General features: G+C 31.2%; 1 protein-coding gene across 1 annotated transcript in view; it reads left to right on the top strand.

The window, feature by feature from the left end:
- Positions 1 to 27900, top strand: part of LOC134727737 (uncharacterized) — a 162006-nt gene that overhangs the window by 66021 nt on the left and 68085 nt on the right. The window contains exons 11-18 of the mRNA XM_063592123.1: positions 7855 to 7956; positions 13020 to 13121; positions 13587 to 13688; positions 15977 to 16078; positions 17869 to 17970; positions 23130 to 23231; positions 25168 to 25269; positions 27112 to 27213. Coding sequence (XP_063448193.1) covers positions 7855 to 7956; positions 13020 to 13121; positions 13587 to 13688; positions 15977 to 16078; positions 17869 to 17970; positions 23130 to 23231; positions 25168 to 25269; positions 27112 to 27213 — 816 coding nt within the window. The remainder of the gene's footprint in view (positions 1 to 7854; positions 7957 to 13019; positions 13122 to 13586; positions 13689 to 15976; positions 16079 to 17868; positions 17971 to 23129; positions 23232 to 25167; positions 25270 to 27111; positions 27214 to 27900) is intronic.

Genomic DNA, 27900 nt, shown 5'->3' with positions numbered 1-27900 from the left:
ACTGAAACATCATAACATATTACATTGTAGCTACTAGTACATGTATCTGAATACAAGACAAGAAACATCCAGCTCTTTTAGCTTTTAAAATGTAAAGCTCTATAAATGTAGCTTACATCATCCCCCTAAGACTGTAATACATATATATTTCTTGCATACAACCAACTTTCATGACTTTCGTGTAAGGCGAGACAAAATAAAATGATACTTTGAAGTACATGTATTGTTTAATATGTTCGACTAATACATGTACATGTACTAGTATAAAATGCCAGTTTTAGAATGAACAGTAATTTAGAAGATTATCAAAATACACGAAGATACATCATTGTACATTCAGACTATTATAACTAAAAATGTATACAGCAAGCTGTCATTTGACTCTAACCAACAACTGTACCAGGGCTGTAAAGCTTGTCTAGGTTGGTGAAACTTCCATCATCATGCATACGACAGTAAATAATAGTGACGGACCGTGACAGACCCTCATGGAAGGTCAAGAAGGTTTAACACACCATGGTGGTACATGTAGCCAATCGTAGCAATGGCAGCATAGAAATTCTTATTATATCCAAATTCTTTAATATTTTAAATGAATAATTATCCAAGGTGAATTCAGATATATACATGTATGATCATGATGATGCACTTTTAGTATTGACAATGATTGCAAGATAATCACAGAAACCATGAATTTCCATTATTCCAATTTCCTACATTTTTTCCTATGAATTGTAAGTTTGCTATTTCCTTTTTGTACAATCAGAACATCCCATCAACATTATGGCATAATGCTGTTAGCTTTATCAACCTTATTTCCAAACGCAATAAGTAACTCAAAATTATGTATGAATCCACCATTTCACAATTTACAGCTACAGGTACAAATGAGGTACCGCGTATGAGAGTAATTTAGTGACACTATATTTCCTATGTATACATGATATATATGCCCCTTCATAATCTGGCTGGGAATCATGCTCAAACCAATGTGATATCGTATCTACAAAAAAAATATACATTAAGAATTAAGTATTTATTACATGTATCTAAAATTAAATAAGTCAATAGCATTAATACTATTTCATATATATAACTACATGTATTTGATTTGTCACAATTGTAGTAATAATAATTCATCAAATTCTTTTAATAATACTTTTTTATTTTAAAATAGAATTTATTGAATATTACTACAAACATGACAAAGCAATTAGTATGTATAGATTAAAACATGCCCTTTTCCATATTGGCCCTGGTATCATCCCAAGACTCTCATATTGGCCTCGAGGCTTTAGCCGAGGGCCGATATGGGTCGAGGGATAATACCCGGGCCAATATGGAAAAGACATGTTATAATCTGTTTATCACATATTTCAGTTCTGCAGAAAAGAGAAAAAAGAGGTCAATTATAACAATTTAATGAAACATAAAATGTAAAATCTTAAACATTTTATCACAAATGTGGCATTAAGGAGGCAATGACGTCACATCATTTGGAATCGGGGCACAATATTAATATACTCTTTTTTTGTCCCATGTAATTTTGAGGTTATTGCATATGCAAAACTCAAGGTATTCATTACAAATACATGAAATATGTGATAAATTATAATTATTGTACATCACCCACCAGTGGCTATATAAATAAGTACATCATCATCGTAACATGTGAAGATTGGTTGGTTATGGGTTATAAAAAAATCCAGTGACAAATATTTCATGTAAATTTTAGGACGTGACAGTTATCAATACATTATTAGACATACAGTACAAAGAATTCCAAATTTTTCTATACTTGATAATCAGCATAAATTTATTTATTTATTAAACTGTGAAGACAATCAGGTCCTTAATGCTGTTGGTAAATTTATAAAAGTGAATAGGAGTTAGTAATTGTATTGTATCTGTATGTCAACAAAATGTTTGTATCTATGCAAATCAATATTCTTTTTCCCCCTTATTCATGTATGCTCTGTGTGCCCTTAGGAAATTGGAAATAAAATATGTTGTTCTATAAATATGTAGGGTTACTCGATCAGGGGGTTAGGTCTTGTAATAGGCCATCCCGCACAACCAAACCATTGTGAATACCCCACATGTTAGGTAATAAACAGGTGTGGATACAGCCCTTTATAAAAGGGGGATTTAAACCAGAGTTTATATGTACCCAAGTCCTTTTCAAATCATGCATTGATCTTCCAAAAAAAAGGAGGGGGGCCAATCAAAGGAACATTTTTTTAACAAGCCCAAATTCTTACTTTGCATTTGAACAAGTTACTGTGCAAGAATGTTGTGTATTAGAAAGTCGATTCATACCTGTATGCACAAATGTAACAAATGTAAACATTTTCCCTTCAACTGTTCAATTTCTTGGCCGGATCAATGATTATTCTCATGTCTGATATGCATGTTCTACTCACCAATTGTAATTTCCAGTTCAGCTATAAATATTGTACTGCAGTGTCCATCTACCATGTCAACGATTTTGTGCAAAAGAAGTTTGCCATTTGAAGCGCTGACAGACACTGCCGACATGCGAGAGGTATTTTATTAAAGAGGGTACGGTAACGTTAAATCGTTTACGGGCGTAGAATTATTTTCCGTTTTTAATAAAACTTGTCAGATTTGATTGATTATCGTCGGAAAATTTCCCTAATCATGGATAGTAATTCAAATTAAACCAGCTTTATTATGCTGTATTCATGTAATATATAACTAACCTGGTCTTTAAATGTACTTCAGGTACACTGACGTATAAACATTTTTTTGATAATTTATCAAACCTATTTCAAATATGTAAATTGAATGATTTCATAAGCCTTTTTCTGCTATACAATATAAATATTCAAACTTTATTTTTTAACGCAGTCTTCTGGAATGTAACATTTTTTTTTTATTGAGGCTCTCGAATTATAGACACATTAAAAATAAAGATGGAAAGTCAAACGCATGAGTCTGGCAAAAATGAACAGACAATAAACGGAAAACGATAAAAGATATATAGTTTTTCCCTGCCTCAAATTTTATACTCAAATGCAATTTATATAGCTAACATTAAAAGTTAAATGAGACTGCATTCATTTACAATATTAAAAAAATGTTACATCTTAAATTTAATTAAACATATTAAGATTACGTTTTCCAGTGTTCACGGCCGACATCCGTAATTATTTAATAAGAGTGTAAAAATGATCTGTTGCGTCAAGATGACACATTTTTCACCACTTCAGTCTGTAATTGCATAAACATGTATTGCAATCACTTGTTAACCATAAAATATAAAGGCTCAGGTGCTTTTATTCAATAAATAAATGTTATTTCGGCAATCTGTTAATTTTTTTTTAGTCAATTCGCGGCGGTTTGTGCAGCAGTATGTCTTTGAGCTACTTTTTAAAATATATAAAAAAAAAATTGTTAAATTATTAAATAGGAAGAAGTAAGAATTCAAATTGAGTATTTTTTTATTTAATTAACATGATTAAAGGGACGTATTAGACTCTCAGTTAACATAAACCGTCTTCTTTCTATTTTTTATTTTATTCTTAAAAGGGGAGCAACCCCTGATAACCAACGGGAAAGTTTAACTAGTTTTGTGTCCAAATTATTAAAATCTGAACACGACTGGACACGGTCTGACAACATCTTGACGTAACTTTGTATCCATGGTCTGTTTTGGTCTGACACAGTCGTAACGGATCTAAACAGCTCGCTAGAAGATTCAGTCTGATTTATCTTGACATGCCTTAACGGACTGATTTACCTAATGAGACTATCGATCGGAACGGGTAACTTAACGATCTGACAAGTCGTGACGTTTTCCTCTAGCGGTAAATCCAGTCAATTAAGATATGATCAGACCAAAATGACCGTTTCAGACTGAAATCGTGCTACTAGTGATTTGAATGGCCATTATTTAGAACACTACCTTAATGAATGTCCATTACTTTACATGATTTATATATTTATACCAGATACTTAGCATGCTTTATATTGTAATGCCCATTACCTGATATAATTTAAATGTTAATACCCATTTCTTGACATGACTTATATAGTAATACCCATTACTTGACATGATCTATATTGTAATGCCCATTACATAACAATTGCATAATTTGCACATCAATTTCCCTTAACAAACCTGATTTATATACACGTACATGTAATAATGCACATAAACATGACATATATGCATGATTTCTTTCTAATTTGACAAAAAAAGTATGTTTGTCAATGCTGCATGTGCAGCTTCCCTTAATAGAAGATTAACCACCATTTTGTTCTGCTATTAGTCTTTCTAAAATGTGTAATTTTAATTTATTTTTGCAGAATTCCCTTTTTTTGCAAATAAAGAAACACAATATACTTGACATGAGTGAAATGAAAATATCAAAAATACCGAAATTCAAGGAAATTCAGATCGGAAAGTCCCTTATAAAATTGAAAAATCTTAAGTACAAACACGTCAAACAAATGGGAAACAACTGTCGTAGTCCTGATTTGGTACTGACATTTATTTTGGTTGAAATGGCGGATTAAACCTGATTTCATTGCCAGTCGCACCTCTCACTTGCATACTTGCCAACCTCTGACAATGGAAAATCATGACATGACATGTCAAAAAGCGTGTGAAAACGCGTGACGTAGATGTGGACTTTTTAATATGAATGTTGTCATGTACTGTAAATTTTTATTGTATTATACAGTGGTCTGAAGCATCACCACTAGGCACATATTCAAAACAACTGCCAGTTTCAAGTTTAGGTACATTTATTTGATAACAGCATACAATATAAATGTCACATAGTCAAGTTCTGATCAGAATTCAGTCAATTTCTTTATAATTGAAAATGCTCTCCCACAGTAGGAATAAGTATTTCACATAATTAGCTTAATCGAGATCTGAAAGAATGTCATAAATGATAATGTTGTTTTTTGGCAATGTAAAATGTAAAATGTCATCTATTATCTCTGTCATTGCTCCCATTGCTATTGCCTGGTCCAAACTTGATAGTTCATAATAAGATAGCTGGTACTACATGTATGAGAGCTGATCAAACAGTTCTGTAATAGTTTCATCCCCATGGCCTGTAGAAATCTGTTGGCTAGATTTGAAACTGAAATGAAAAAGAAAAATGTTTTATAAATTTGATTTCCATTAAATAAACATGTTAAATGCTTATTCAAGTAGCTACATTAAATTTCTCTTCTCACATGTATTGTTTTTATCATTGCAACATAGAATGCACAATATGTTACTTGTCACTCGATCATTTAATCTCGAACTCCAAAATATAATTTATAATTATAAATCTTGATTCTTGGTACGTATTAACAATCGACGCTTTAGCAACGGTACAGGCCCTGAGAGCGACCTCTTCCTGTGAACATTTCCCCTATAAGGTGAATTTAAAAGAAAGTCGCAAAATCGTTAAAACTTATCACAAACTTCTTACCTTTTACTGTTTGTCCATAGAAAAATAACCAATATGGCAGCAAAACAAATACTTCGAATTTTTCGGTATTTATCGCCGAATAAGGAAAAAAACCGAGAATAGCGATATCACTGACCACCAAAAATGAAAAGAACGAAAAAGCGTGTAATTGCGTGTAAAGTGGTGAAAAGCGTGTACACGTCATGTGAAAAAATCCTCGCGTGTAAACCGTTGAAAAAAAATGTATTACACGCGAATATCATGTAACTTGGCATGTATGCACTTGTAAGACAGTACCGTTTTATCCTGTCCAGTATTTCAGTGAAAATTTCAATTGACATTTCATTGCATTATAACCATCCAAGTTTCAAAACTATTTTATAGAAACACCAAATACAAAAATAATTCTGCTTAGACACACCAAGAAATATATGTATAACTCAGAAATATTTGTCTGCAATAAAATGCAGGGTTGATTTGCTACAACTTTCAAATTCAAGGGAACTTTTTTCCAACCCCCTTTCGTATGAAACTGGATGTCACGTATTCTGTTCATTGGTATTACACCATAATAAAAATTGTATAATGATGTTCTTTTTAGATAACGTTTTAAATATTATAATAGTTAATCGAGTGTGAGGCACTGCAATTAAATACAAAAATCCTAAATGATGGACAACATACCATTCTTCCAGTAAATCAATATATCGACGCTTTGCTACAATTTACATTTGTCATGTTTGTTTATTAGATTTATTATTTACTCCTTATGACAACTCAAATAACCTGTAGTAAAAGAAGTGGAGCATTAATAATGCCTCATTTGCAAGACTTTAGATTGAACTACATGAATAACACGAACCCTGCAATAAACAGTAGATGACAATACCATTAACGGTACCAATTTTCTTGCACCAGATCTGCATTTCGACAATGCATGTCCCTTCAGTGATGCTCGTGGCCAAAATATTTGAAATCCAAAGCTTATATAAAAGATGAAGAGCTATAATCCAAAAGGTCACGTTATATCAGTATTAGATATAAAACTTTGCTATTATATATAGCATATGTAACAGCACACCAAACAACCAGCGAGAAAACTATGTGCTAGGTATTAATTACTGACTTGTTACATAAATCAGGTCAATAACTTCAAACACCATCAACAAGATGAAGTAACCAATAAAATCAATAGTTCTATTATATAAGCACAAATGAAACCTAAGTTGCTAAATAATATGCCCTGATAAAAGAAATTACTTTAATTCACTAGTGTGCATTTATTTGTTTTCCAATATGCTATAGTTAGTAAATCCTATTCCTACGCAAAGGACATTCATAATAAATCAGAAAAGTCTACAAATAATAGTTTTACTACAAGATGTGTCATTTTGTTTAAAACCAATTATTTACTGTCAAGTAACGTTCTTACGCAATTGACTCAAAGATGGTGAGGAGAAAAACCATCTAACGTTATACATACATTTAAACCGCTATTCTGTATGTATCTTCTTCGGGAAAGGTCAATCCCAAACATTGTTAACCCAATGTATAAATACCTGAACAGGTGAGGAGTTATAATACTCAAATGAGAATGAATACAAATTCACGTCAAATGAACTAGTAATAGTATGGCCGATCTGTTCGTGCCAAAAATTACTTATAGATAAACTGACAATGTTGTACTACACAGCTGTATCATTAAAAATACTGAAAAGAAAAACATTTCGATTGTAAAAGTAAACTGATCAACTAATAATTAAAAGTCGTATGGTGATTTTAAAGAGAAAATATTACATTGTAAAATACATATAGATTCTTACATTGATACCAGTGGATTATCGGATTTATCCAATTGAGATAGCTAAATTATCAATGTTAAAGTACAAGCCGCCTCGGCGAGGACTTTAACATTGATAATTTAACTATCGAGATTGAATAAATCCATTAATCCACGAGTAACTATGCAAGACTCGGTTTCTCTAATGATTAAAAAATACATTTTCTTTTTTGGTTGAATGAAAATCCCCTTCGAGTGCCTTTCACATTGCACGAAGTTGTCAATTTCATTAACACCTGTTAGCATATTTTGATTCATCCAGTCAGCTTAAAAGGTCACGACCCTTAAAATCATCCAATGATCTTTTGAGATCACCAGCAACCACACGATGATTAATTTTTTTTATACAATGTGTTCGTAAATTTCCATAGAAGCAAAGAAAGATGTTATATCCAATTTTGATACCTTTTTAGAAGGTAAAAAGATATATTACTGTTTATTTGGACAATGTAATCATAACGAATAGAGAGTGATTTACATAAACAATTTGTTAACCTACATAACAAACCAGTAAAAGTCTGGTTTTTCTTATTTTATATATGAATAATATGAAAATCAAGAACATTTCTATTTTAGTTCGGGAACAATACCTTACACTCAGCTGTTGAATATGGACGTGTAAACATAGTCAAATTGTTGTTAGATAGAACAGATACAGATCCAAACAAAGTAAATGAGGTATTGAATGAAGTTCTTATTAATATAGTTAACCTTTGTTATTAGGCAAATACAACCATCAATATCAATGTCTATATAATGTTGTTTAAAACAAATAATTGTACACACCTTCCAATTTTACTGAAATATTCAAAGGTAAAAAAGCAAAACGCGACAAAACAAACATAATGCTCAGATATATGTGCAGTCGGTTTAATCACAATTAGCTGGAAAAGGGTGGATTTTTGAAGTATTCATTTAACATTTATCGCTTAAAAGTTATTGTCTTTGATTATTTTCCTCGTTTTACATTTGTGCAGATGAATGTTTAATCCTTTCTGATGTACAAGCAAAAGTATGATAATTATTAGGTCTTTAAAATACAGAAAACTACTGCAGAACAAACTATTTAAATTCCATTAAATTTAAATGTATAAACCATTAACAAACCATTTAATCTCATGAATCCATTAAAATCACCAATAATATTTTGCCGGAAAATAAATAATGGTCTTGTAAAAGATGTCATTTAAATAAAAAATTATGATAAGCCATAATGAAATTACCATGACTTTTTCATTATTTTGAATGCAATAATGTTCTTTTCAATAAACTAATGGGCATTAATATACTAATTGGCACTATTTTCTGTAGAGAAAAAGAAATGACCATTAATGATATCAACAATATCAAACTAATGGCAAATAATTTAAATCAATTCAATGTCTTAACCAATCTATATGTATAGCCTGTTTATATTCAAATGGCCATTATTTCGAACAATACCTTAGTAATTATCCATTACGTTACATGCTTTATATAGTAATGCCCATTACCAGCCATACTTTAAATGTTAATGCCCATTACTTGACATTAGTTTATTGTAATGGCCATTACATAACAATAGCAGGATTGTAGAAATGAACAAAAAAAAACTTTTAAGACGTGACAGTTATCAATACATTAACATACAATACATTTAAATATGTAGAGTAACTCGATCAGGGGATTAGGTCTTGTAATAGGCCATCCCTCACAACCAAACCAGTGTGAATACACCACATGTTAGGCAATAAACAGGTGTGGATCCAGCCCTGTTTAACCATAGTTTATATGCACCTTTTCAAATCATGCATTGATCTTCCAAAAAAAGGGGGGGGTTCCAATCACAGGAACAATTTTTCTCTTACTTTGCCTTTGAACAAGTTACTGTGCAAGAGTGTGGTGTATTATAAAGTCGATTCGTACCTGTATGCACAAATGTAACAAATGTAAACATTTTTCCATCAAACTCTTGGCCGGACACAGGCACTTGTTTCTATCCATAGGAAGACCAATTTACGTTGCTAGTGGGTCTTCCTATGGATAGAAACAAGTGCCTGTGTGGCCGGATCAATGATTATTCTCATGTCTAATAGGCATGTTTTAAAATATTATTCATTTCTACTCACCAATTGTAATTTCCAGCTCAGCTTTTATTGTACTGTAGTTTCCTTCTACCATGTCAACGATTTTGTGTAAAATAAGTTTGCCATTAGGAGCGATGACACTGCCGACATGCGACATGAATGCAACAAAAGTAAAGAGGGTACGGTAACGTTGAATTGTTTACGGGCGTAGAATTGTTTTCCGTTTTTAATAAAAACTTGTCAGATTTGATTAATTATCGTCGGAAAATGTCCCTTATGGTTAGTAATTCAAACTAAACCAGCTTTATTATGCTGTATTCATGTGATATATATTTACATAACCTGGTCTGTAAATGTACTTCAGGTACACTGACGTATACACAAATTTTTTTGATAATTTATCAAACCTATTTCAAAAATGTTGAATGACTTCACAAGCCTTTTTCTGCTATAATATTTAAACTTTATTTTTTAACGAAGTCATCTGGTATGTAATATTTTTTTATAAAAGGCTCTCGAATTATAGACACAATATAAAATAAAGATGGAAAGTCAAGCGCGTGAGTCTGGTAAAAATGAACGGACAATGTCATGACAATAAACAGAAAACGATAAAAGACATAGTTATATATATATATATTGTCCATGCCTCAAATGTACTTAAATGCAATTTATATAGGTAACATTAAAAGCAAATTGAGAATGCATTCATTTACAATATTATAAAATGTTACGTCTTAAATTTAATCATACATATTAAGATCACGTTTTCAAGTATTCACGGCCGACATCCGTAATTATTTAATAAGGGTGTAAAAATGATCTGTTGCGACAAGATGACAAATTGTTCACCACTTACGACAGTCTGTAATTGCATAAACATGTATTGCAATCACTTGTAAACCATTACATATAAAGGTTCAGGTGCTTATATTCAATAAATAAATGTTATTTCGGCAATCTGTTGATTTTTTTTAGTCAATTCGCGGCGATTTGTGCAGCAGTATGACTTAGAGCTACTTTTTAAAATATATAAAAAAATATTAAATAATTAAATAGGAAGAAGTAAGAATTAAAATTGATATTTGTTTTATTTAATTACCATGATTAAGGGGACGTGGTACACTTTCAGATAAAAAAAAATGTCTTCATTCTAATTTTCATTTTATTCTTAAAAGGGGAGCAACCCCTGATAAACAATGGGAAAGTTTCACTCGTTTTGTGTCCAAATTATTAAAATCTGAACACAACTGGACACGGTCTGACAACATCTTGACTAAACTTTGTATCCATGGTCTGTTTTGGTCTGACACGGTCGTATCGGATCTAAACAGCTCGCTAGAAGATTTAGTCTGCATTATCTTGACATGTCTTAACGGACTGATTTACCTAAATTATTTCTTGAATTAAAAACGGTTTGTATTTTATATTTACTGCCTGGTTTATTCAAACCACGTGAGGTAGTAATAATAGGGATTGCATTTTATGGTAGATTTATAAAATTCATATATTAAATCTATAATTTTAATTTCCTTAAAGTTAAATCTGAAATAGTCAGAAATAATGAATTCACAAACTAGCTGGAATAACTTCTATGCGTTCGTCTTAGTCGGGAAAAGAATGGTATAAATAAGTCCATACTTTTGTATGTCCGTCTGTCAACAGTCGCGAATGAGTTTGTTACGGCATACTTCTGAAATTGACGGGGGAAAAAAGACACATCTAGTCTGATATAGTCAAATACTCTGTAAGTTAGCCAGTGCCATCTTTCATTTTTTTTTTCAATAATTTTGCTAATGAGGTACAGAGGACAAAAAAAGACTTTCCTAACAAAAGCAGCGTGAAAGGTTATTTCAAACAATTTACCATTCAAACGGATGGTGTTTTTGAAGGTTAATAATATATTGTGCGGCAACAACATTCTGATACATGTATGTAATCTATTGTATTACCGGATAATACAGTAGGTGAATATAGTTGTTATACGTGTTGGATTCAAACGTCCAATGCAATATGAGATTTTGTTTCAAATATTGCACCAGCAAGTTTGTGCTATGACGTCAGATGCAATGTTTTAAAGAAAGACAACTCTTTTCTTCAAAACGAACAAGAAAAAAACATGAAAATTGCTCATAACTTTTTTGAAAGGTCGGTGACATACACCTTTTTTTGCTTTATTTTGAAGAGTACACATGGCAATTTCTTTCTTAAAATTTTCATGAAGAAATCACTGGTAGATTGTTTTTAATACTGTAAACGTTTTTCATTTTTGCGTTTTATTTTGGGCGGGAATGAAAAAAATCATGTTTTTAAAGATCAAACAATACGAGTCTAAAACTCTTGAACCTGTATTTGATAGATACAGCAATAAATGGTAATAGTTACTGACCAGATTTTGACCAAATGTTGTATGTAAATTTATGTTCAATTGATATTCAAAACTATTCTTTTCTCTTGCTATGATTCTTGTTGTCAAAGAAACCAATATATAGTTTGCTGATGCTGATCTTTATGAATATTCATAAACTAGTATTACACTCATCTTTGAGGAAGAACAAATAAAACGGACAACACGTGTAATGATATATATACTTATTTTCACATGTAATCTTATGTGAAAAGTAACCTTTTATAGCTGACTATGCAGTATGGGGTTTGCTCATTGTTGAAGGCCGTATGGTGACCTATAGTTGTTAATGTTTTTGTCATGTTGGTCTTTTGTGAATAGTGGCTCATTGGCAATCATACCAAATCTTCTTTTTATATTAGTCGTCATTTCAAATACGGAAAGGGATGTTTGAAAATCATTCATGTAAAAGTCTCAAAAACCAAAATTGGGCATAATGAAGTTATCTAATCCACGTATTGTTCATGTTTACTTCAAATATTTCTAACAAAAATACGTACACAATCCTACAAATAAAACCACAATGCATACATATTTAGTACTTACTAGAATTCACAAAAAAAAAACAATAGTGTGGCATTTAAGATTACAAACTAAGGTTAATAGCAAAACAAAGGAGTAAATGCAATTTCCAATTTTGTGTCTATTTTACAAGTATTGAATATAAAAAAATAGTAAAACAATTCAACAAGTAAAACTGTAATACACATATATACATACACAACGTACTTATATGAGTTTTTTCTATGGCCTCGGTGGGCGATAGTTTAGACAAATCATCCACTGAATGACTAGCCAATCAACACCGAGGTTGTGCGCTTGATATCAATCCTATTGGACAAATATTCCTGTCTAGAGTTAATGATTATCTCCAGACACTCATGTCGGTTATGAATGCATTACACATGTCTGTTCGAACAAGACTTCATTAACGAAAGAGATATCATTTCAGATTTTCTTTGTTTTTCTGAATTAAATTATTCTGTGATTTACCTTTTGTCTTTAAAACGGTTTACCCAGTAGTCAGCACTTCGGTGTTGACATGAATATCAATTATGTGGTCATTTTTATAAATTTACTGGTTGGAATTTTGGATTCTCAATGCTCCTCAACTTCGTACTTGTTTGGCTTTATAAATATTTTGATATGAGCGTCACTGATGAGTCTTATGTAGACGAAACGCGCGTCTGGCGTACTAAATTATAATCCTGGTACCTTTGATAACTAATTACAACATTATTTATATATACTCGTACATTCTACTTTAGGATGGGAACACTCCATTTGACTTGGCTGTAAAAACAGAACTATTCGAAATAGCCAAATTATTAATAGCAAGAACAACTATAGATCCATCAAGAACATATAAGGTATGGAATGTACTACTTCTCAGTTGTGGAACAATCGGCTTAGAAAACTATCAAACACATTTTTACATTGTATTGTATGTACCCATCCTACAATAAACTTACTACTCAGAGAAAAAGGAAGAAGTAAAGTTATTCTACGGCTTTCCAATCGTCTGTTTTTTTTCGAATCCGTTTGCTTTTGGTAATGGTTGTTTTATAGAGACAAACACGGATTTAATTGACAAATCGAGTCAGGTGGAATAATATCTCATCAACAACCATCAAATTTAACTTCCACAAAGAGTTTTCAACATAACTCTTACATATTACTTATTTAATGACATAGTTTGTTAAAACCGACAACATTAGTTGTATCTTTAACCTACCAGTAATATAATGTTGGTATTAAACTGAATATCAAGCAGGCTCATGTATTGTTTACATTTTTGCGTAAATACTGAATATCATTCAATCTTTATGTTTCAGGATGGGGACAGTGTTTTACACATAGCTGCTAGAAGAGGACAACTTGAAATTGTCCAATTGCTATTAAAAATCTCACGTATAGACCCAAATCAACAGAATAAGGTATGGGGTACTTCTAATTTGTATGGGTGTCAATTTAAACTGTTTGAATTGCTATTATTCATCTTGCACAACCATTAACACACAGACATGTTTTTTTTATTTATTAAAGCTGTACCACTATTCTCTTACTACTTCCGATTTCCCAGCTTAAATTTAAGTTTTGTAACTATGAGATTTTCGAGAATTTGTTTTAACATTTACAATTTTTATGCATACCCATCTGTTAAATAACCCTATGTTGCCGACGAAAACAACCTAGGGTTCATCGTAATCGAACGTTATAAGTACTTTCTTTATTTGATGTACTATCTATTATCGAAACAACCGACTATACACAATCATTTATATAGGTATTCAAATAAGACAACTTGTCTGAATGAACTACTCTGCATATATGCGTGTATATATACACAGAAAAAGCAGAAATTGAGGGTACTTTATCTAGTTTTTCAGGTGCGAGCAGCTGAAATCAACAATTATGTTAGAAAAAACAAAGGAAATAAATACTAAGAATAAATCTGGAAAATTATGACACCCATTTGAAATTGTTGTTCAATAGTGCATCAAGTGCTGAATCTTTTTGTTTCTCCCGAAGAGATGTTAGGTAGAGAACAATGAAATACATAAAAAAAAAAAAAAAATCACTCAACACATTAACAACGGAATGAAAAACGTCCAGTGGCATATATCATAATATAGCATGCTTTTTTCAAGCAGTTTCAAACCAATGTAAAATGTAGTAGGTGGTTGTGTCGTTTTTTAACAATTCTTTAATGTTGCTTAAGGTGTCATTAATTTTAAACTGATAACGATTGGAATTGAAAATATAATAATTTAACTGTTAGCATTTTCTAATAGTTGAAAGGTTACAAATTATACATGTATCAACATATTCGGCATTTTAATAATTTATTTGTTACTGTTTCGACGTTTCTTTGCATTACAACATGAATTAACGACTGTACCAATTTTTGAGCAGTTCATCAGTCATATTATAACTGTGGCAACCTTCTCGGTGCGTTTTTGTTGTCGATTTATGTTAAAAACAAATTCTTTCAGAGTTGGAACTGTTACAAAAGAGGGACAATATACCAGAGCTACAGTAAAACTCATAAATCTAAAATAAACTGAAAACACCATGGTTAAAAAAATAAAGGAAAACAGACAAATATTAGTATAAAAGACACATCATAGAAAACTGAAGTAAAAGCAACAATAACCTCACCAAAAATACTTACAAAATAAGTACCGCAATACACTGTACATTTACAGTTGATTAAATAATGTACACTTACCAACGAATTGTATTGTGAGCAAACCAAGGTAGTAGGTGGTTGTGAGTATTGAAAACTAAACCACAAGTATTTAACTCTGGCTGGTAGTGTTTTTTGCAGTTATATTTAAATTGTAATTGGTTTTCCAATGCTGTTTATCCATATTACCGGCTTTGTTGAACTTGACTTCATTGAACTTCCGATTGTCAATTGAACACACATTTCATTTGTATATAAAGATTGGAATCGAAAACACTTTCCTATTCTTTACAAATTTATAAACTTGCTGAAAATGTAGTTTCAGTTGCGTTTGTTTATTGTCTCTAAATTCATTAGTTTATCGCGAGTATTGTTATTTCATAGTAACTTTTTAATCGAATTATTCTTATACAGTTGATAATTTTCTACGTCCATATGCTACTACAAAAAATGTGTGAACATTACACATGTTACAACCTTTTTATTTTAATATGGTTACACTCCTTTTAACACAGCTGTTATCATGGACACCTAAACATAATCCAAATGTTATTAGAAATAAGAATTATAGATGCAAATCAAGAAAATCAACCATTTTTTCTTAAAATGTTCCTTACTAAATCAGGAATATGGTAGTTGTTATCAAACCGTCCGTTTCTATATTTGTTGGCGTTTCCCTTGGTTGAGTTCAGTGTTCCTTTGTTTTTCTGTTCTTTACCTCTAATAGTTGATGTGTTTTCCTCGGATTTATTTTACTTTGCTTAATCGAATTATGGTTATTGAACAGCGGTATACTACTGTCGTCTTTTTTTTTAGATCCGTGAGTGTTCATCCTTTTGTTTTAGTTAAGTAAAACAGTAAAAAAGGATGTCTCAGAAAACATCATGAGACTTTTCTGCAAACACGGTACCCAAATAAGTTGATTTCGCGTATTGTTGGCTAGTATTTCTTATTTTTGTATTACACTTTTTTCTAAAAAGTTGTTCATATCTATACCTTCGACTATCTCTGTGATTAATGCACTTTTGTTTTCAGAGAGGCGACTCTCCCTTACACTCAGCTGTTAAACGGGGATATGTTGACACAGTCAAACTTTTATTAGAAAGAACAGATATAGATGTAAACTGTGTAAATAAGGTATGTAATGTTTTTCGTACCAGGACTGTACACACTTGAACATTTCCACAGTTTGATAATCTCACTACAGCTACAGCTTTCCAGAGTATCCTGAATGAAATCTGATAAACTACAGCTTTTCCTTACTGTTTTCTATTCTCTAGAATGAGATTTAATAAACAAAAGCTTGTCCTGATTATATGCTTTTCATAAAGAGTGAGATTTGACAAACTACAGCGTTTCCTTATTACATTTTAGTGTCTTAAATGAGATGTCATACACATAAGCTTGATTTAATAAATTTAATAAATATTTTGGTGAAAAATGGCATAAATGAAAAAGTCCGCAAAACTGTTGCATCGTCTTTAGCATCTAAACAATGTGTCGTCTGGTCATATGTATATCTTGATGTCAAACATGAACACTGACCGTATTTTTACTTTTCGTACGCTTCAGAATGGTTAAAATATGGACACACAGAAGGTTTTGAGGCTTAAAATGTGACTATCTTGTTAACTTTTTTGAGGAATAACATACCCCAAAAAAATTGAAATGCAAAATGGTTGCTTTCTTAGTTACGGACTGGTAGAACGTGGAATCTAACCCCTCAAAATATTTGTCAACGTCTAATGACAATTATCGTCACAAACTAATTGCATTAGAATCTGCTTTCCATGTAAGAGGGTTGATTCTCACAAGGAAGCTATTTAACCAAGAGTTCCGAATGGTGGTTGAAATCATTCCTTTGTTGCCCATTATGGAATATCCGTTTCAAAAATGATATCGGATCTGTTCCTTATGTTGTAACTAACATCCCGTTCCCTTTTCACAAATGTGACCTACCGAAAAAGACTATTTACCGGGTTTTTAATAACATGTGCAACACAACGGGTGCCATATGTGGAGCAGGATCTACTTTCCTTTCCGGAGCACCTGCGATCACTCCCAGTTTTGGTTGGGTTCGTGTTGCTTAGTCTTTAGTTTTCTATGTTGTTCTATTATTTGTCTGTTTTGTCTTTTTTATTTTTTAGCAATGGCATATCGTTAGTTTTTATTATCGATCTATGAGTTTGACTGTCCTTCTGGTATCTTTCGACCCTCTTTTCTAAATTATACAGTTATACATGTACCACTGTTTAAATGTAATGAAATTCCAAATCTAATATGCCTCTTTATTATCACTAACTTTACATTAATTAGTTTTTTGTAATGAATTTTCATCATGTTGCATATCAAATTGGTTTTCAAATAAATATTTGGAAATTTGTGCTTGCAATATTGGACGGTTCACTGCATATATAGCTTTACCTATAACACCTAATCTTTAAATACGAATTGGGTTTATTTTAAAATCGTATCTACATTACTCTATATGTGATCACCCGTTAATCTATTTTTGGCTAACGACAATTGATCTTAGGAAATCTTTAATTTTGACGTTTTTGGGTGGGAACTATGATCATTTAAACATTTAATTTTGATGACGTGAGATTTGTTTTGCATATGGCTGCTCACAAAAACAAGGCCTAAAAATACAAATCGACATGACTCTGTTTTATTTACACATGCAATGAACGTAATGCAACTTAACAGTCTCAGAGAAATTGTAATTTATTCAAATGGTCACTATATGCATACGTTTAAATCATCAATGTACTTATGTAAATAGATATAGGAAGATGTGGTGTGAGTGCCAATGAGACAACTCTCCATCCAAATAACAATTTAAAAATTAAACCATTATAGGTTAAAGTACGGTCTGTAATTTTTATACCTTTGTATACTACTGTGATTGTTGCAACTGTTTTCAGGATGATGGTACTCTCTTACACTTATCTGTTCAATGTGGATATCTCGACATAGTCAAATTGCTATTAGAACAAACAGCTATAGATCCAAACAAAGTAAATAAGGTACGAAATGTAGTTTTAGTCAGTGTTGGCATTCTTTGTTAATACAGCCCAGACAACCATTAAATCCAAAACTCGCAGATGATGTACATGTAGCTAGTAATACATGTACACAACTTTGCAATATACTTTAATATTGAAACGTCAAAAAAATGCTATGAAGCAAAACAAGTCAAATGCTAAAAGATACAAATCGTTCGTTCATTTATACTTTGCTGTTAAGTGTCAGTTTACTTAGGGTGCCACATGTGAAGCACAATCTGCTTACTCGTTTGGAGCAGATAAGAACACGCACAGCTTTTGGTGGAGATTGTGTTGCTGAGTCTTTGTTGTTATATATTGTGTAGTTTGTACTATTATTTGTCTGCTTGTCCTTCTCTTATTTGGCCATGGCATTGTTTATTTTTGATCCATAAGTTCGAATGACCCTTTGGTATCTTTCGCCCCTCTTTTGTTTAGGGATCAGGTAGTGATCAAAACATGAATGTCTCAGATTTTGGTAAAAACATATCAAGGAACCCCCCTTAATTCAATTTTTGTTTGATTCAAACAAATTTTAATTTTAGACCCCGATTTGGACCAACTTGAAAACTGGTCCCATAATAAATAAATGGGGAATGTGTCCATAGACACAGATGATTCCCCCGCTAGTTTATAGCATTACAAAGCCTAACGGGACATAACTGATAAACTGTAAAAGTGAAATTCAAATTAAAATAAGTTTAGAGGTAATAAGCATTATTTACACATTTCATTAAATTTAGTTGAGACAAACTTAGGCAAAGAGAACAGAAAGTAACAAAATCAGCATTTTTTTCCGTTTGTAAAGCGGCATAACCCTAGAATGGTAATGTAAGAGCTTGTAAGCACTGAATGGTAAAGATTGCTTTTATTTATTCGTTAGTAGTAAAATTTAATATTGCATGGTATAAAGAATTGATTTTAGTTGATTCAATTACAATTCTGGACAAAGAAAGATAACTCCAATATTAAAATTTTTTAGCATTAATTGTTGTTGATTCAAATATAATCACGGACAAAGCAAAGATAACTCCAATTTGTGAAAAAAATACTTGATTGATTTTTGAAATTTTTTAGCAATTTTTCCATGTAAAAGGGCATTTCTCTAGAAAAATAAAAGTGACGGCACCAAAATTCAAGCTTGATCTAAAAATTGAAGTATTAAGTATAGTGTGTCAGTTTCATAACATTTAGTTGAGGCAAACTTAAGGAAAGCACGGAAACAAAAAAAATTGCAAATTTTTCATTTGGAAACGGGCATTACTCTATAACGGTAAAAGTGACGCCACCAAAATTCAAACCTGATCTCTATTATTCATAGGCATCGTGTATACGTTTCGAAACATTTGGTTGAGGCAAACTAACGTAATAGAACTGAAACAACATTTGGGACGTACAGACGGACAGACGGACAGACGGACAAGGGAAAACGTATTGCCCCCTCCGCTACGGCGAGTTAAAAAATCAAAATACATGTTTAGAATCAGCATATCAAAGAACTCAAAGAATTTATTTTTTGGTAAATCAAACTAAGTTTATTTTAAACCATTTGAACTGTAATGTAGACCAATTCGAAAACGGGACCAAAAATTAAAAAAATAAATACACGGATAGATTCGGCGTATCAAAGAACCGCAACCAATCAAAAATTAAACCCCATTAGAATTGGTCAACAAATAAGGAGGTTATAAAAATATTGTTTTTGGTACATAATTCCTTAACCACCAAAATCAATCCCAACCTTCCTTTTTGGTATGGAACCTTGTGATACAATTTCAGAAAAATAAATGCACTTACACACAAGATATTGTCAGACACATTGCCGGACCCTTTCAAAAACTCAGTTGCTGATTAGCATTGTTGGTTTTATATAAAAAAAAAAAAGCCGAATTAAAAATAAGAAACAGGTTTGAATTATCTGCAATCAACATCAATCAAACTGAATGTCAACAAGTATTTACCAGCATATCTTATACACCTCACTTATATAATACAATATTTTGTTTAAAATAATAAATGTATGTTATCCGTTACCTATGTGTCATTCTTATATGATGTGCTTCTTTTGCTTTGTAAATAGCACCGTGATAAGATTATCAATATATCTATACGTAGCGCAGACTCAGAAATATATATAATTATGGTTGTTACAATTTACCTTCCATGTAACTCCACATGTATCGGAACCTATCCGAAGAGTTATGCCGATTTTATTGTTTTAAAAATTGCAATTGAAAAAAAGAATACATCACTTTTATTCTTATTCGGTTGCATAACAAAAAAAAATAATGCACAAGAGCTCGGAAAAATCTACAAAATCGAAATAAAATAAAATTCCGCAAAAGTCTATTCATGCATTGGGTGTATTTATTCATTCCAAACATGACGGCATACAAAAGAAAACGCTAAATCTGAATGGTTTTCCGTGACGTGAACCATCGAAATTCGTTTAATATTACATGAAAATGATTTTTTTAGTTTGGGGTTGTTTTATCTTATTTTATTTTCTATTGTATTATTCGCATATTTACTGATTTCAGCAAGTCAACATGGTGACTCCTTAATTCGTTACGAAATGTAATCTTTGGATTTAACGGTATCTTATTAGAAAAAAATTGTTGGGTTTGAGAATTTAAATTAGTTTCTTACCCCTGTGATAGTTTTCTTAGGGCAAAATAGTGCATTATATATGGAAACAACTACACATTTAAATAGAAATAGGTATAAGGTTGTAAACCCGTTTGTTATGTCTGAACCACATATTCAGTCATTTGCATTTCATCAATTCATTTTGACATCTGGTGAGACGTTTGTTCTAAAAACTGTGCAAATAAAATAGACTCTTGTATTTGTTTGTTTCAAGAAGCGATATATAGTTGTTGTAAGTGGTTAAATGGAAAACAATTGGATATAAAAACATTGGTACACTCGATGTTTAATATTTCGAATGAAAGCTAATTAGTAGAATTTAAGTTTTGAATCGTGATTCTGATGATAACAATCTTAATAGAAGATAGTCTGCTAGTCGAAAGTCTAAACATGTACCATACATAACCAGATCCATGGGTTTCTCTGTTGAAATTTTAATAAGTTGGGTACGATTAACATAGTTACCGTATTTGAACTATTCCGTGGAAAGACCTTTTGCTTTTGTTCTGATTATTAGATATTTCTACTTTTCCATAGAAAGTCCTATTGCTTTTGTTCTGATTGTTATTTTATTTTTCTTATATGATATCGAACAGTTTATGCGCTTTTTAAAATGTCAATGTTTAACCGAGCAATTTTGTTTGTAAGAGTTATCTCCCCAAACACTGTTTTTCTTGTGTCTACTACTCCTTCGAAGCCGTAAAAGACAAATTTGGGTTACCAAATTGCTCGTTATATATTTAGGATTAGGAATATCATTGGACTGAAGCTGTCCGGAGACTCCATATGAGAGTTTAGTCCTCCCTTAGGTTAAACATTACGAGTATGGTGATATAACTCATTAACAATATATAGGAGCAAGGGTGTCTTGATTTAATTTATAGTCATTGTCATATAACCTGGAAATTGAAGTCAAGGTCAAAGTTTAGTTTGACTTTTTAGATTTACACATTCGCTGTAACTTCTTATTACAGAGTTTGGTGTGGTTGAACTTTTGGACTTTCCGCTTTGAAATTTCTATGAGTTTGGTATTTTTGTTACTGTTTGGTACATTATAAAGTCATAGGGTCTTTTACATCAGGTTGCAGAAATATGACCTTGGAGAAAGTCAACAAGAAAATAACTTTAATAAACCGAAAGTAACAATTTTTTATTTTTTTTTATGTTTAAGCACTTTGAATTATTTGTCGGAGTCATTGTGTAATCAGATTCAAATGAAACCAGAAGTGACATTCTGTAAACAAGGAGTACCTTTCTACCTTTATTTCATCCGAAGGAAAAATAAATCATTTTTATTTGGAAAACAGCACTTTTTTTTTATTATCTGAATTATCATATTAAACCAAAAGTGAATATTTTCCTATCAAATTATGAGAAAGACTTTCAAATATTCTCCAAACCTTTGGTTTCAGATTTTCTTAAGTTTTGGTATTTCTCAAGACATCATGTGTCAATGTCTGTAAAAAGATTTTTATCTCAAATATTCCTGATGCTCATGTATTACAAACATTGATTATTAACCGTATGTAGCAACTGAGGTTATTTGAAATTTCAGCAGTAAAGATTTATGTATGATGTTCAATTCATTATCAAAATTAAAAGATAACTTCTGTGCGTACATTCATAAGTTTAAGCTTGAAGTAAATTATTATAAGTTATACATTCATGAGAAATATCATATCTGATGTACAGATAATGTTCCCGGTACTTTTTTTTCCAACCTTCCCAATATACATAAGGTTGTCAAGGAAAAACAGAAGATATGCAGACAAATCAAAAGATTGTTAACGTATTGATATCGACATATCCTCTATATATTTTTCATATGCCATTTATTTTTTATTTTGACAATCTTGTACATGATGTAGCTTAGTTGCTTTCTTTTCCTTTGTATCTGCCATGACAAATATAAATAACCTGATAAGTAAAAAAATAAGGAGTACAGAAGAGAATCCAAACATTGCAATGTTTATAAATATCAAAAATCAGAAAAAATCTTATGCCATAGTAAATGTGTTGGTATTTTGAACCCAACATTTTGTTTACCAAAATTTCTATTCAAGATGTATGTTTTGTCAAAAAATACAGCGTGTCTTTTTTATTCGTTTGCAAACAGTTTAACATAAATGTGTATATGCATTCATAATAAATAGCCTTTCGTTCATTTCATATTGTTTTTTTTTTCAAAATGTTATTTAATGTTGCAAATAGAAAGTTTTTGAGGTTCGTGTTGTTTATTTTTTCTGTTCTCTTTGTAGTTTGTCGTAGGTAGTTGTCTGTCTTTTTGTCGTTTTATTCTCTTTTCAATTGTGTTGTCGGTTTCAGGTCGACTTATGAATCTACAATTGCTGGTGTAAAACTTGTATTCATAAGTGTGCGTGTATAATAAACTTAGATTGTATCAAGTTGCAGAGTTATCAAAGGAGTGACTTCTATGCGAACATTGTAAGATACATGTCAGTACTGTGAATTATTCAACTTTTCTGTTTCAGGACGGTGACACTCTTTTACATTTAGCTGTTCAAAGAGGAAATACAGAATTATTCAAACTGTTATTAGAAAGAACAACCATAGATCCAGCGGAAAAAAATAAGGTATGAAGTGTTATATTTGCTAAAATAGTCAACAGTTTGCAGTGGGTAATAGTACTTTATCATAGGAAAGACAATTCAAACTGAATGTCCACAGAGAATTGCCAATATAATCAGAATCTCGAATATACTTATAAATACCAATGGGTAAAGCATAAGCTATGTATTAAAACAAGAAGAATTATAACGTATAAATATCGGAATCAACTTGTCTGTTTTTTACAGATAGTTGTCTTTACTTGGATGACCTTATTTGTCTAGTTAAATTCCCTTCGTATTATTATTCGTAAAACAATAAGAATGAATAAACCTACAGTGTATACAAAGTGCAAAATCAGATTTCATTTTCAATGCATTCGCCAGTATTGCTACTGAAGAATAAAGGATGGTTGGAAAAAAATGTTTTTTATTTCCTTTTTGAAAATACAAATAATTTATTTCAATCGTTTATGATTTGTTTGTGTCATAAAATGATGACAACACATCATGACTTTTACATACATGATAAAATTCAACTCAAATGAAATATACATCAGTGCAAACATCTTCAATAAATCATTCACAAAAAAAGGATTGAGACTCGCACACAACCAAAAAAGTTCTGAGAGTGAATTAAAATGCCCTGGTAATTATTTATAGCCTGTGATGCAGTTGTTTGCCTTCTTTGACCAAAAAATGTTGGATACAAGAAGGTAAAATAGAATGCAAGTATGAACACATGATAAGACCAAGAAGAATAGTATTCATGCTTATATATATCAAAACAGAATTTGTGCTAGCTTAGAATTGACTTACTATAATAAGCGCAGACCTGTGAAATGTGTGTGATTGAGGCTGAATTCACTTAAGGTATCTTCTATGCGTACATTGAGAAGTAAAATAATTATAAGTTTTACATCCAGAAGAAATATCATTTCTGATGTCCAGATAAAGTTCCCGGTAATTTCTGTTCCAACCTTCCTAATATACATAAGTTTGTTAAGGAAAAACTGAAGCTATGCAGCTAAATCAAAATATTGTTAACATATGGATATCGACGTATTCTATATATATCTTTCATATGCCATTTATTTTTATTTTATTTTGAAGAAACACAATCATGTAGCTTAGTTGTTTTCTTTTTCTTTGTATCTGTCATGAAAAATATAAATAACCTGATGAGTAAAAATCAGGAGTATAGACGAGACTCCAAACATTGCAATGTTTAGAAATATCAAAATTCAGAAGAAATTAAATGCCTTAGTAAATGTTTTGGTATTTTGAACCCAACAGTTTGTTTACCAATATTAATATTTCTATTTTAGATGTATGTTTTGTCAATAAATAAAGCGTGTCTTTTTATTCATTTGCAAACAGTTTAGCATAAATTTGTATATGCATTTAAAATAAATAGCCTTTCGTTCATTTCATATTGGTTTTTTTTTCAAAATGAAGTATCTGAAATAGCACTAGCAGCATTTATTGAAAAGTAAATTGCCATACTGCTGATGTATTGTGCATATTAATGGTTTTCTGTCTTCAGTAAATTGTTGTTATTTAATGTTACAAATTGAAAGTTTTTGTGGTTAGTGTTGTTCATTCTTTTTGTAGTTTTTTTTCTATGGTGTTGTCGGTTTTAGGTCGACTTATGAAGTCACAATTGCTGGTGTAAAACTTGTTTTCATAAGTGTGAGTGTATAATAACAATCTCGTCATAGATACCAGGACTACATTTTATATATACGCGAAACGGGCGTTTCGTTTACAAAAGACTTATCAGTGACGCTCGAATCCAAAAAAGTTTAGAAAAAGCTAAATAAAGTACGAAGTTGACGAGCATTGAGATCCACTAAACTTAGATTGTATCAAGTTGCAGAAGAAGTTATCAAAGGAGTGACTTCTATGCGCACATTTTAAGATACATGTAAGTACTGTGAACTATTCAACTTTTCTGTTTCAGGACGGTGACACTCTTTTACATTTAGCTGTTCAAAGACAAAATATAGAATTAGTCAAATTGTTATTAGAAAGAACAACCATAGATCCAGCGGAAAAAAATAAGGTATGAAGTGTTATATTTGCTAAAATAGCCAACAGTTTGCAGTGGGTAATAGTACTTTATCATAGGAAAGACAATTCAAACTGAATGTCCACAGAGAATTGCCAATATAATCAGAATCTCGAATATACCTAAAAAATACCAATGGGTAAAGCATATTAAGCTATGTATTAAAACAAGAAGAATTATAACGTATAAATATCGGGTCAACTTGTCTGTTTTTTCCAGATAGTTGTGTTTACTTGGATGACCTTATTTGTCTAGTTAAATTCCCTTTGTATTATTATTCGTAAAACAATTAGAATGAATAAACTTACAGTGTAAACAAAGTGCAAAATCAGATTTCATTTTCACTGCATTCGCCAGTATTGCTACTGAAGAATAAAGGATGATTGGAAAAAAAATGTGTTTTTTTTCCTCTTTGAAAATACAAATAATTTATTTCAATCGTTTATGATTTGTTTGTGTCATAAAATGATGACCACACATCATGACTTTTACATACATGATAAAATTCAACTCAAATGAAATATACATCAGTGCAAACATCTTCAATAAATCATTCACAAAAAAAGGATTGAGACTCGCACACAACCAAAAAAGTTCTGGGAGTGAATTAAAATGCCCTGGTAATTATTTATAGCCTGTGATGCAGTTGTTTGCCTTCTTTGACCAAAAAATGTTGGATACAAGAAGGTAAAATAGAATGCAAGTATGAACACATGATAAGACCAAGAAGAATAGTATTCATGCTTATATATATCAAAACAGAATTTGTGTTAGCTTAGAATTGACTTACTATAATAAGCGCAGACCTGTGAAATGTGTGTGATTGAGGCTGAATTCACTTAAGGTATCTTCTATGCGTACATTGAGAAGTAAAATAATTATAAGTTTTACATCCAGAAGAAATATCATTTCTGATGTCCAGATAAAGTTCCCGGTAATTTCTGTTCCAACCTTCCTAATATACATAAACGTGTTAAGGAAAAACTGAAGTTATGCAGCTAAATCAAAATATTGTTAACATACTGATATCTACGTAATCTATATATATCTTTCATATGCCATTTATTTTTATTTTATTTTGAATAAACACAATCATGTAGCTTAGTTGCTTTCTTTTCTTTGTATCTGCCATGAAAAATATAAATAACCTGATGAGTAAAAATCAAGAGTATAGACGAGACTCCAAACATTGCAATGTTTAGAAATATCAAAATTCAGAAGAAATTGAATGCCTTAGTAAATGTTTTGGTATTTTGAACCCAACAGTTTGTTTACCAATATTAATATTTCTATTTTAGATGTATGTTTTGTCAATATATAACGCGTGTTTTTTTTTTATTCTTTAGCAAACAGTTTGACATAAATTTGTGTATGCATTTGTAATAAATAGCCTTTCGTTCATTTCATATTGTTTGGTTTTTTTTACATAAAGTATCTGTAACAGCACTAACAGCATTTATTGAAAAGTAAATTGCCATACTGCTGATTTATTGTGTATATTCTTTGTTTTCTGTCTTCAGTGAATTAGGTGTTATTTAATGTGGCAAATGGAGAATTTTTGAGGTTCGTGTTGTTTATTTTTTCAGTTCTTTTTGTAGTTTGTCGTAGGTAGTTGTTTGTCTTTTTTTCGTTTTATTCTATTTTCTATTGTGTTGCCGGTTTCAGATCGACTTCTGAATCCACAATTGCTGGTGTAAAACTTGTATTCATCACTGTGCGTGTATAATAAACTTAGATTGTATCAAGTTGCAGAAGAAGTTATCAAAGGAGTGACTTATATGCGAACATTGTAAGATACATGTAAGTACTGTGAACTATTCAACTTTTCTGTTTCAGTACGGAAACACTCTTTTACATTTAGCTGCTCAAAGAAAAAATACAGAATTATTCAAATTGTTATTAGAAAGAACAACCATAGATCCAGCGGAAAAAAATAAGGTATGAAGTGTTGTATTTGCTAAAATAGCCAACAGTTTGCAGTGGGTAATAGTACTTTATCATAGGAAAGACAATTCAAACTGAATGTCCACAGAGAATTGCCAATATAATCAGAATCTCGAATATACTTAAAAATACCAATGGGTAAAGCATAAGCTATCATGTATTAAAACAAGAAGAATTATAACGTATAAATATCGGGTCAACTTGTCTGTTTTTTCCAGATAGTTGTGTTTACTTGGATGACCTTATTTGTTTGGTTAAATTCATTTTGTATTATTATTCGTAAAACAATAAGAATGAATAAACTTACAGTTTATACAAAGTGCAAAATCAGATTTCATTTTCACTGCATTCGCCAGTATTGCTACTGCAGAATAAAGGATGATTGGAAAAAATTGGGTTTTTTTTTCCTTTTTGAAAATACAAATAATTTATTTCAATCGTTTATGATTTGTTTGTGTCATAAAATGATGACCACACATCATGACTTTTACATACATGATAAAATTCAACTCAAATGAAATATACATCAGTGCAAACATCTTCAATAAATCATTCACAAAAAAAGGATTGAGACTCGCACACAACCAAAAAAGTTCTGGGAGTGAATTAAAATGCCCTGGTAATTATTTATAGCCTGTGATGCAGTTGTTTGCCTTCTTTGACCAAAAAATGTTTGATACA

The sequence above is a fragment of the Mytilus trossulus genome, chromosome 8 (genome assembly GCF_036588685.1).
Source record: "Mytilus trossulus isolate FHL-02 chromosome 8, PNRI_Mtr1.1.1.hap1, whole genome shotgun sequence".
In the NCBI taxonomy this organism is placed as follows: domain Eukaryota; kingdom Metazoa; phylum Mollusca; class Bivalvia; order Mytilida; family Mytilidae; genus Mytilus; species Mytilus trossulus.
This window is presented reverse-complemented; position numbering and strand designations above follow the sequence as displayed.